General features: G+C 56.4%; 1 protein-coding gene across 10 annotated transcripts in view; it reads left to right on the top strand.

Annotated features, from left to right (window-relative positions):
- Positions 1-9,107, top strand: part of ELFN2 (extracellular leucine rich repeat and fibronectin type III domain containing 2) — a 51,206-nt gene extending 42,099 nt beyond the window's left edge. For all 10 annotated transcript variants that reach the window (XM_084802972.1, XM_084802973.1, XM_084802976.1 and 7 more), the window contains one exon: positions 1,626-9,107. In XM_084802972.1, the coding sequence (XP_084659098.1) occupies positions 2,016-4,478 (2,463 nt within the window). In that variant the 5' untranslated portion in view covers positions 1,626-2,015 and the 3' untranslated portion in view covers positions 4,479-9,107. The remainder of the gene's footprint in view (positions 1-1,625) is intronic.
- The last annotated feature ends 2,577 nt before the right edge of the window (positions 9,108-11,684 follow it).

Here is an 11,684-nt window from a genome sequence, read left to right on the forward strand (position 1 = left end):
TGCTCCGGAGCCAGCCTTTGACCCAGGTTGGACCTTATCGCCTGGCTCTGCAGCAGCACGCTGCCAGCGCTGGAGCTTCCTCTGGGTGGGTTCTGCCTCCCTCCCTCCATTTTCTCCTCTCCTGCTCACAGCTTTAAATCGGCTTCACTTTAACACAAAGTCTAGACGGTGTTTTTTTTTTTTTTCTTTTTTCCAAAGCACTCTCTTTCCTGGAGTCTCCCTGGGGGAGGAGCAGGAGGTGGAGGTGGCTCTTGTGGACACTGTTCCGGCTTTCTTTGGGCAAATGTGGGTTTCTCTGGCCATCTCGTGTCCTTGCTGGAACCTAACTGTCTAGGGCCTTTGCAGTTTCTGGAGTCTGGAATGCAGGGCGTGAGCTGGAGCCAGGTCTGCCTGTGTGCGGCTTGCAGGGCACCCAGCCAAATCTCCCCAGGGCTTTAAGGTTTGGTTTCCTCATGAGAAAGTGAAGAATGAATCAGATGGGCTGTGGGCCGTGACCCCTGCTCTCGGATGAGCAGCAAAAGTCACCTTGCTGCTTCCCATCAAATGGCCCAGGAGAGGGCTGGCTTCCCTCACACCATACACGAGTGCAATAGCTAAGAGACCCTGGGGGATCTACCCAGCTAGTTAGGCTGTGTGGACAGGGCCTCTAGGCTCCTGGTTCCATGGGGACTCTCAGTGCCTTAGGAGCCTTGATTCTGACTCAGGCTTTGCTGTGTTACTTGGAGCAAAGACCCATCCTTCCCTGAACCCCTGACTCTGGAAGGGGATGTGAGGATTTGGCCGTGTAGGTCCCAGGTCCTGAGCCCCCTTTGGGAGCATCTGCCTTCCTTGGGCGTCCTCTACGAGGGAGTGTGGCTAGAGTCCCTTCCTCCTTTGGCTCAGTTATGCCCACAGCACCAGCCTTCCTCCTGCAGAGACCCTGGCCCTTGCACCACCCCCCCCCCTGCAAGGGAGGCCCACTGCCAGCACATTCTGCTCCCCTCCCCCAAGGAAGCTGAGACAAGGGGATTATTTTTGGAACAAGAGCAGTTACACAACAAATGAATTATTTATCTTTGGGCATGGGAGAATGAGGCGTTTTTGCCGGGGCGTCTCAATTCTCATCTTGATTTGGGGGTGCCCACTTGGATGTATGGTGGACATGTCTGTCATGTACACAGATGGTAGGGGTGTGTGTGTGTGTGTGTGTGTGTGTGTGTGTGTGTGTGTGTGTGTGTCCCTCCCATGTGCAGTCCGTGGAGCTTTGGTTTTGTAGGCTTTGTGCAGGCCAGCAGTTGCATGTGGACACTGAGTCCTGGGTGTGCACTGGGGGCAGGGGGGTGTCCATGCACTTGTGTCCACCTGGTCCTCTCCAGTTCTCCTTCTCTGTCTTGGTGCTCAGACTGCTTCTTCACTGCCCCCTGCCCCCCCCCACTGTAACCCTCCCCTGATTCTCTCTTCCTTGCCTTCCCATCCCTAGCCCTCCCTTGCTTTAAGGAAGCAGGGGTCCTGGGGTCCTTGCTGGTATCGAGTCCCTGGTTCTAAAAGGGTACACAAGAGGGACGGTGTGGCCTGTGCTGGATCCTGAAGGGGTGGGTCTGGGCCCTCACACTGATCTGTCATCCTTTCTCGATGCCACCTTTCAGGAACAGATGGGCTCCTTCCTGTCTCCGTCTTGCTCACCATTCCTCAGTGCTGCACTCTTGGCTCCCGTGGGAACTGCCTGAAGATCTGAGCCTGGCAATCCAAGGGGAAGGAGGAGGAAGAAGAGGAAGAGGAAGCGTGAACACCTGCATACCTTTCCAGCAGGAACTTGGAGTCACCACAACACCCAGTGCCTGCTTGTAGCCCTTCCGAACTGCAGGTGCCAGTAGTGTCCATCTTGCCCAGGGCCCCTGTGCCGGAGGTTACTCCCAAGATGGTGGCAGCTCCGGGAAGGACTGTGCCACCAGCCTGAGCCTCTGGCTTCTAGATCCTTCTGTGCTTCCGGCCCTTCATCCCCCAAGTGGGGCCTGTTAGGGGCTGAAGCCTGGGCCATGCTGCGCCTGGGGCTATGCGCAGCAGCGCTGTTGTGCGTGTGCCAGCCGGGTGCTGTGCACGCTGACTGCTGGCTCATCGAGGGGGACAAGGGCTATGTGTGGCTGGCTATCTGCAGCCAGAACCAGCCGCCATATGAGACCATCCCCCAGCACATTAATAGCACTGTGCATGACCTGCGGCTCAACGAAAACAAGCTCAAGGCTGTACTCTATTCCTCGCTCAGTCGCTTCGGGAACCTTACGGACCTCAACCTCACCAAGAATGAGATTTCCTATATCGAGGACGGTGCCTTCCTGGGCCAGACGAGCCTGCAGGTCCTGCAGCTGGGCTACAACCGGCTCAGCAACCTGACTGAGGGCATGCTGCGCGGCATGAGCCGCCTGCAGTTCCTCTTCGTCCAGCACAACCTCATCGAGGTGGTGACACCGGCCGCCTTCTCCGAGTGCCCCAGCCTCATCAGCATCGACCTGTCCTCCAACCGCCTCAGCCGTCTTGATGGCGCCACTTTTGCCAGCCTTGCCAGCCTGATGGTGTGTGAGCTGGCCGGCAACCCCTTCAACTGTGAGTGTGACCTCTTTGGCTTCCTGGCCTGGCTTGTGGTCTTCAACAATGTCACCAAGAACTACGACCGTCTGCAGTGTGAGTCACCGAGGGAGTTTGCTGGTTACCCACTGCTCGTGCCCCGACCTTACCATAGCCTCAATGCCATCACCGTCTTGCAGGCCAAATGCCGCAATGGCTCGATGCCTGCTCGGCCTGTGAGTCACCCCACACCCTATTCCACGGATACCCAGAGGGAGCCCGACGAGAATTCCGGCTTCAATCCTGATGAGATCCTCTCGGTGGAGCCACCGGCCTCATCTACCACGGATGCGTCTGCAGGACCGGCCATCAAGCTGCACCAAGTCACCTTCACCTCGGCCACCTTGGTTGTCATCATCCCTCACCCTTACAGCAAGATGTACGTGCTGGTCCAGTACAACAACAGCTACTTCTCTGATGTCATGACGCTCAAAAACAAGAAAGAGATTGTGACTCTGGACAAGCTGCGGTCGCACACTGAGTACACCTTCTGTGTCACCTCGCTGCGCAACAGCCGCCGCTTCAACCACACCTGTCTGACCTTCACCACTCGGGACCCTGTCCCTGGGGACCTGGCCCCCAGCACCTCCACCACCACGCACTACATCATGACCATCCTGGGCTGTCTGTTCGGCATGGTCATTGTGCTGGGGGCTGTCTACTACTGCCTGCGCAAGCGGCGCATGCGAGAAGAGAAGCAGAAGTCCGTCAATGTCAAGAAGACTATCTTAGAGATGCGTTATGGCGCCGATGTGGATGCTGGTTCAATTGTGCACGCTGCGCAGAAGCTGGGCGAGCCCCCTGTACTGCCTGTGGCCCGCATGTCTTCTATTCCCTCTATCATTGGGGAGAAGTTGCCCGCTTCCAAGGGGATGGAGGCTGGGCTAGATACACCCAAGGTGGCTACCAAAGGCAACTATATTGAGGTGCGTACCGGTGCTGCAGGGGACAGCCTGGCCCGGCCTGAGGATGATCTCCCAGACATCGAAAACGGCCAGGGCTCAGCTGCCGAGATCTCTACCATTGCCAAGGAAGTGGACAAGGTCAACCAGATCATTAACAATTGCATCGATGCACTCAAGCTGGACTCGGCCTCTTTCCTAGGAGGTGGCAGTGGTGGTGGGGATTCTGATTTGGCTTTCGAGTGCCAGTCCCTCCCGGCAGCTACTGCTGCCTCTTCAGCTGCCACTCCTGGGGCGCTAGAGCGGCCCAGCTTCCTGTCGCCCCCCTACAAGGAGAGCTCCCACCATCCGCTGCAGCGCCAGCTGAGTGCTGATGCTGCCGTGACCCGGAAGACCTGCAGTGTGTCATCTAGTGGCTCCATCAAAAGCGCCAAGGTCTTTAGCCTGGACGTGCCTGACCACCCAACCACCACGGGACTGGCCAAGGGCGACTCCAAGTACATCGAGAAAGGCAGCCCCCTCAACAGCCCACTGGACCGGCTTCCACTGGTGCCCACGGGCAGCAGTGGTAGCAGTGGTGGGGGTGGTGGCATTCACCATCTGGAGGTGAAGCCGGCCTACCACTGCAGTGAGCACCGGCACAGCTTCCCAGCTCTCTACTACGAGGAGGGCACCGACAGCCTGAGCCAGCGCGTGTCCTTCCTCAAGCCGCTGACCCGCTCCAAGCGTGACTCCACCTATTCGCAGCTCTCCCCTAGACATTACTACTCAGGGTACTCCTCCAGCCCTGAGTACTCGTCCGAGAGCACACATAAGATCTGGGAGCGCTTCCGACCCTACAAGAAACACCATCGTGAGGAGGTATACATGGCCGCTGGCCATGCCCTGCGTAAGAAGGTCCAGTTCGCCAAGGATGAGGACCTGCATGACATCCTTGATTACTGGAAGGGGGTCTCAGCCCAGCAGAAGCTGTGACCCTCTCCTCCCCCACCGGTGAGGTGACGGGGAGGGCAGGGGCACTCGGGGGAAGGGCGCCCCCCCCCACAGGGTAGCCGGGAGGCGGGGGACAGGCCAAGGAGTCCGGGCCGAGGGGCCCGGGCCTAGGAGTGGACGTACACACACACCCACACGCACGCACCCACACACACACTTGACCACCACCTGACTGTGAAGCAACCAACACCCAACAATAACGGACAGGAAAACAAGCATTTTCCTTAAAGTTTACAACCTGCTACCGAAACCAGTTGTTTCTACTGTGCTGCCCAAGGGACTCGCTGGGCTGGGGGAAGAGGCCAGAGAGGGTGTGGGGCCTGGGACTCAGATGGGTTTGGAGGCAAAAGAGATTGGGGTAGAAGCAAACCATGGCCCTCTTGTTCAGGGAGGGTATTCTCCAAGCTGGGGGACATTTCCCTTGGAGGCTGGGCAACATGTGGACATTGGGCATCCTCTCCTCCCACCTTATGGATGGTTCAGAGAGAGGAAAAGAAGCCCCAGGGGTCTCACCCAAAAGGTTACAGCTCTGTCTCCCAGCTTCCTGGCCCAGTGCTGGCCCCGCCTCCAGCTGCTCCTCTGGGCCCCACCCCCTCCACCCACTACCCCTTCCAAAGTTGTGGTCTCAGGGGTCTAGGGACTGAAGCAGGCAGGTGCTTTTCTTCTCTAGAAAGTCCATGGGCACCCACAAAGTGAAAAGCTCTGGTTCCTAGCCCTGGATGGCCGGGAGTGACAAATGTCCTGCTGACCAGAGAGAAGCAGAGGCAAAGGGCGCCACCAGCCCCCTTCAAGTGTCTTCCAAGTAGCCCTGGGGAGCTGCCTGGGGGTGGGGTGGTGGGTAGGCCTGCTCCCCACTGGTATCTCAGGTGCAGGCCCCCATGCCACAGCCCATAGTTTCTCTGGGTCTCCGGGACCCCTACCCACCATAGAGAGCCAACAGTGAATGGCAAGGCCTGGGGCCAGTGTGGAGATGATTCCTCTCCACTTGCCTGGCACCTGCTGTGTGCAGCATCTTGGCCTGCCCAGGAAAGGATATGCCTCACCCCACCCTGTCTCACCCCCTGGCTAGAGGGGCTCCCATGTTTCCATGGAAATGGCCACAGTCCTCTTTCTGACCCACTCCCAAACACCAATTAAAGCACAAACAGTGAGGTGCCCCTTTAATGCCCTGGTCAGGGAGCAGGCTGGGTTCCTGGCCCCTCCCCTTCCCTAGCTAGTCTGTTGCCACGGCAACCCAGCGCCTGGCAGTTGGTGCCCAGAGCTACCAACTGACCAACCGTTGGGCTCTGGAGTTCTCTCAGTGTGGGTGGCAGCAGAGGGTGGTAAAGGAGGCCTGGCTAGGCAGCAGCTTTCTCAAGAGCCAGTAGCTTCCAGGACAAGCTCTGGAGGCTGTTCTGGAGTCCTGGGACTAGGATAAGGCATTGTCCTTTGCCTTGGAGCTGGCAGTGAGCCTGTGGGGCATTGGGATAGCTGTCCTGGGCAGTTGTGCCCCCCTGCCATTATGCCCTTTGACTTCTCACTGAGATATGGAGGAGCCTTCTCGGCTCCGCCCCAAGCCTTCCAGAGACCCCTCCTTCCTGTCACTCCTTTGGGCTTCTTGTGACAGGGAAGTGTGACTGTGGAGTGAGGGGGGGGTGGCATCTCACTTGACCTGTGAGGGCTCTGACCAGGAAAAGCTAGGGCTATCCTTGGGGGTGGGGTACAGGGAAGGAGTGGGGTGGGGAGACTTGACGGAACGTCTCTATCACATCGACTTTGGGGTGGGCTGAGCCCAGGGCTCACTCAGGGGTGACATTTGAAAAAAAAAAAAAAAAAGAAAGAAAGAAAAACAGACTGGCCAACCTGGATATGAAGAGCAAGAGTTCCCCCAGCCTCAAACCTGCCCTCACCCCACCCTACACCCACCACCCTGAGAACCAACAGGCAGGCCGAGAGAGGCCAGGGATGTGAGCAAGCAGACCCCTGTTATCTTTGCATGACGATTTTACTGTATTTTTCTGAGCAAACATCTGTCGTGTATGTGCCAGTTTGTCCAGAGTCCCCACCCCCACCCCCAACTCCCTCCGTGTGATCCGAGCAGCTCTTGAAACCCAGGGAAAGGCCACTCTGCAGAAGACTGCAAAACAGGTGCCACCAACGCAGCCCTGCCCATACCCTCCTGCCACCTCTGTCCCATACCATTCCCAGTTGTCCTTTCCCTCCTCTCCACCAGGGAAGGCAGTGTGGTGTTCTCAAGGCCACATTCTTCGTGGAAGGGGCTATGGGAGGATTCTTATACCTGTTCCCATTTGGAAATTGAGTGGGGGTGGCTCTCCAAACAGGCACCTGCCTGGCGGCTCAGCCAGGTACATGGCCTGAGGAGAACTGTCATATACTACAGAAGGCCAAGAGCTTGGAGCTTTATGGAGAGGCTTGGGGCCCTGCAGGAGGGAAGTGCCAGGCCCAGGGAGAGTTCCCACAGTGGCCTGGGCTCTTCCCCCACTTTATGGCCATCATCCCTGGCTGAAAATAGCTTAATAAGACCCCAGATGCAGCCGGGCATGGCAGCGCACGCCTTCGATCCCAGCACTTGCGAGGCAGAGGCAAGCAGATCTCTGTGAGTTCCAGGCCAGCCTTTTCTACAAAGAGAGTTCCAGAACAGCCAGGGCGATTCCACAGAGAGACCCTGTCTCAAAAAACAAACAGCCAAAGCAACCCCACCCCCACCCCCTGCCGCCAACAAAACAAAACTCAACCTCAGATGCCAGTTTAGGAGGACACTAAAGAGAGAGGGTCCATTTTGACAGTGGGACCCAGGCCACAGGGATCTTTGAGGCAGAGGAAGGGGTCCAAGGCATAGGTACCTCCAATTGGGCCATCCCCCCAGTTGCTTTGGCCAGTCCTCCAGGATAGGCCCTTGACGTTTCCCTCTGGCATGTCCTATGTACTATCTATGATGCCTTGCCCCTGGGAAGGAGCGAAACAGTAGCAAAAGACAAAATGAATACTTAGTTTCTGGAGCCAGGTGAAGACTCTGGCTTTATAATAGCAGTGAGGTCTAGGCTGAGGCTTGGGGCCAGGCCATGATTAGGGCCACAGGGAGAGGTGGAACTCAGGGCCTTAGTGCAGTCATCTAGGGGACATGTAGGTAGGAGGTCACAACTGAGTGTCCCTGTCCTGGTGGAGAATAGGCCACGAAGCTTCCCTTATGGGAGCATGTGGGCCTTTGGAAATAACAGGCTCAAGTTAGGTGTGTGTGGGGCTTATTAGCCTTAGTCAGGGAGCCTGGACCAGCTTCTTACTTCTGAGGAAGAGCACAGAGCAGGAAGTTCTGGGCCAACCTAGGCAAGGCTTAGGGGGGGGGGGCTATCTTAGGGAGGTGGCCAGGGAGAAGGAAGCACACTTAGGAAGACTTGGGCAGTGCAGGGGAGGCAGTCAGTGATGCCGGTGATTTCTGGGCCTGGCCCATGGCCCTCCTCCACGTTCCTGCTTAGAAGTCACGTGTGCCCGCACTCCAGAAAATTTAAGGAGTTGAAGTGGGCAGAAACACAGGGGAAAGGGCAAACTTCTAGATAGGCCCAGAGGGGGAGTGTCAGACAGGAACAGAAGTGATAACCCTCCCAAACCTCCCCACTTCACGAGGGGCCGAAAGGTGGGGGCTTCCTAGTAGTGACAGGTCCCGGCAGAGAGGGGACAGAGTGATGGGGTAGGGGACCAGGCAGTCTCCTTTCCCTCCAAGAAGGCAGGCAACAGAGCTCTGTGTGGCAAGAAGTGCCAGTGTTTTGAAAATGAACTAGGAGGGAGAGGCTGCTGAGCCGGCCGGCTGTCTCCAAGCCTCTCTTCAAGCGACCATATCGCTCTGCCCCAGCAGGTCCTGACGTGTCTGGCTGGGGACCTCTTCTCCAGGGTGTGGATGGGTGGGGAAAGGTATAGCGGGTATGGGGTGTCCAGCTACCTGTAGGGTGACACCACCCGTTTGATGTTTGGCACTCTTCACAAGGCTTGCTCTTGTGATACCTTGAGCCCCAGGACAGGGGACCTTATCCTAGTCCCCACGCTCATGTCACATGCCTGGTACCTTCCATGACCTACATCCGCCTCTAAGAACCAGTATCTTACCCCAGTAGCCTCAGTGCCCCTCTAGATGCCAGCTGCCCTTGCTGGACAGCAGGGAGAATAGAGGTGTCCATGGAGGTGGCTTCCTTTTCCTCCCCTCGCTCTTCTGCCAGTCAAGCACAGGGCTGGGGTGAAGGCCCACTCAATGATGGCCGCCTCTCCTCCCTGATTCCCATCCCCCACCCCACCCCCTCATCCTCAGGAGCTGCCAGTCCCCAGGGGCACGTCAGCCTGGCACCTGGTTTGAGCCCTGCGGAGCTGGGCTTGTGGGGCCCTGGACTCTGAACCTGTGACCCCTCGCTGTGTGCGGAACTCGCCTCCTCCTGGGGGGCCTTGGAACACATCCTTTTCTTCTTTTAGGGGATAATTTCATTTATTTCTCCTCCCTCCATTTGCCTCTCCCTCCAACTTTCCTGTTTTAAACCGAATGGCACGAAATCGTTTTCCTCACCTTGGAGATTCCTGTATGGAGAGAACCAATTTCTATATTTGCAATAAATTTCTTATTTAAAACGACGGGGCCGAGGTCTCCATTGACTGCATCTCCAGCGTCTCCAGTGCCCACCGTCCCTTCTCCCCTCCTCTTGGCTAACAAGCTGAGTGGGTAGTACCACCACACAGTGCCTAAGCAGGGAGGGTTGGGGCACTCGTCCATTCCCAACACCCCCCACCGCCCTCGTGACGAGAATGTGGAAGCCACACAGCCCTGTGGCCTGGTGTCTTTATCTGTGGTTCTGGTCTCATCCTAAGCTGCGTACCCCTGGGGAGGCACATGGGCCTCCCCTGCTCCTCAGGAGGAAAATTGCCCCAGTCAGTGGTCATGAAACCTGACTTGTCCCAGGCCACTTCCCCTGCTCTGCCAGAGTGGGACACCAAGGCTGCTTCTGCCCCTAGGGGCCCTGGTGTGGGCACCCATTCCCAGACCCCCATCATTCCTATTCTGTGTCCTTTACCAGCCGCCACCCTTTCCGAACAGCTGTGGACCATCCCTGCCTTGAAGAGCCAAGACTTCCTATGGGTTCCAGTGACCAGGCAGGATGTGGGTCACCATGCTAGGTAGGGCCTCAACCTTCACTGTCAAACCTTGGCCTGAGGTTTGAGACCAGAGTAACCACTGGGATGCCCCCACCCCACTTGGCCTGGATCTTTGAAGTGGGCTGCCGGGACTGAGCCTAGTCTCTGTGAGGGATGACACACAGCAGGGTTGCTAGTGGCAGTGGGATGACCGTCCAAAATTGCCGCCTGGAGTCAGAGACATTCCTCTCAGAGACTTCCCCTTGGGTAAAGCCCAGACTCCTGACTTCACTGCAGAAAAGACCATGAGGGCATGTCAGTACAAGACAGAGCTGGAGTTTGTTAAGAAGAGCTTTAAGGGCCGGGGGTGTGGCTCAGTTGGTAGAGTGCTTGCCTAGCATGCGGGAAGCCCTGGGTTCAATCCCCAGCACCAGGTGTAAATAACGCATGCCTGTAATCCCAGCCCTCTGGAGGTGGAGGCCTTGGCAGGAAGCTCAAGGCCAGCCTGGGATCAATGAGGTCTTGTCTCAAAAAACAAAACAAAACAAAACAATGTTTTAGTATAAATATGAGTGGGGGCGTTGAGGAAGCTTCTGGCGAATGGCCCACTTAAAGTCTTAATAAGAGGCACAGCTACGGTTGGTGAGTTCTGGAGTTACATTGTTCAAGGGGTTTCTAAGGACCTTTCTTCCCTTAGTAAATGAGCCCCCACCCCCCTCCCCAGCTTCTGAGGTACACTGTACAAGACAGTGAGCTGATGCGAAGAAACCATAGGTCACAAGGGTCAAGGGAACCCTTACCACACCAGGTCACAAGAAAGCCGAGACACATGCCTTGTGACGTCACTTGTGTGAGCTTCAAGCTATTGAGGCTCATCTCCAAGGCTCCAGAGCTTTAGGCCTCAAGCATGGCTCAGTGCTGGTTGATAGTGTTCTGTGTGTGGTGCTCGCCTGCATCTGTGTCTGTGCACCATGTGCCTGCCCCTTCTACTGTCTTTACTTGAAGTTTCTATGAAGTGAACATTTTTTTCCTTAGTGGGAAAATTTTCACAGTAACTTTTAATTGTGTCAAAATTCCTCTCTCAGCTGTTGAGAGACCTCACCGAGTAGGTGAGGGGACCCTCTCTCTCTTTGGGGTATCACCATAATCCATCCCAACTCTCCCTCCTGGCCCAGGGCTTGATTCCTGTTGGTCCCTCTAAGCAACTGCACACAGCCTGGGTAAGACGTCCTTAGGCGGCAATGGTAGACCTCGGTCTGACCATCTCTGCCTCCTGGCCCTTGAGATGCCGGAGATTTCCCAAAGTCCATGGTCCTGGGGACTGCCTCCTGGGGCCCAAAGGCTCTGTCCTTCAGGAAAGGGCCTGGCATTTTGCTCTAACACAAGAGCTTTGTGGGTGACCTACCAGTTCACAGGTTCTTCAAATCCTTCCTCACTGTGGAGTCCAGCTAGAACCTGGCCCTCGTCTATGGTTTTACCGGAGAATTCTAGGCCTTGCTTCCCTACCCTCCTTATCTACAGCTCCCAAGGCTGACCCTTGTAGATAGTACCTAGCCCCTCACAGGCACTTTAACTACAGAAAGGTGATCCCAAGCCAAACATTTGCTAATGAGAAATATTCTGGAGTCTCTACCCCTCCCTTTCTTCCTCTGGCTCACTTCCACTCATATGTCCTTGGGCCTGGCATTTCAGAAGAGGGTGCTCTATTTTACCTGTCTTGCTAACCCCTGCAACACCTAAGGGGCCCAGGCTTGTTCCTATGGCCCGACCACTAGGAGAGGCCTGGACCTAGACCTCTTTATCCTTTCTGAGGCTCAATCAGAAAGGGGCCCCTGGGGAGGGGACCAGTGGTGGTCTCCTCAGCACCGAGTTGGCCAGTCCACATTCTTGCTCAGCTGCATCCGCATACCCTATCTTGGGCTCCTATGAAACAGACTGTGGTGACCTGTCTTTGGTCCTCAGGGAGCCTGCCAGGGCTCACACGAGGATGCGTTTAACAGTGACAGCAAACACAGAGGCACAGGATGCTGTGGCTTGTCAGTATCCTCAATGCCCTTGTCCTCAGTGTCCTGGCCTTCA

The sequence above is a fragment of the Acomys minous genome (genome assembly GCF_964271855.1).
Source record: "Acomys minous genome assembly, chromosome: 12".
NCBI lineage: Eukaryota > Metazoa > Chordata > Mammalia > Rodentia > Muridae > Acomys > Acomys minous.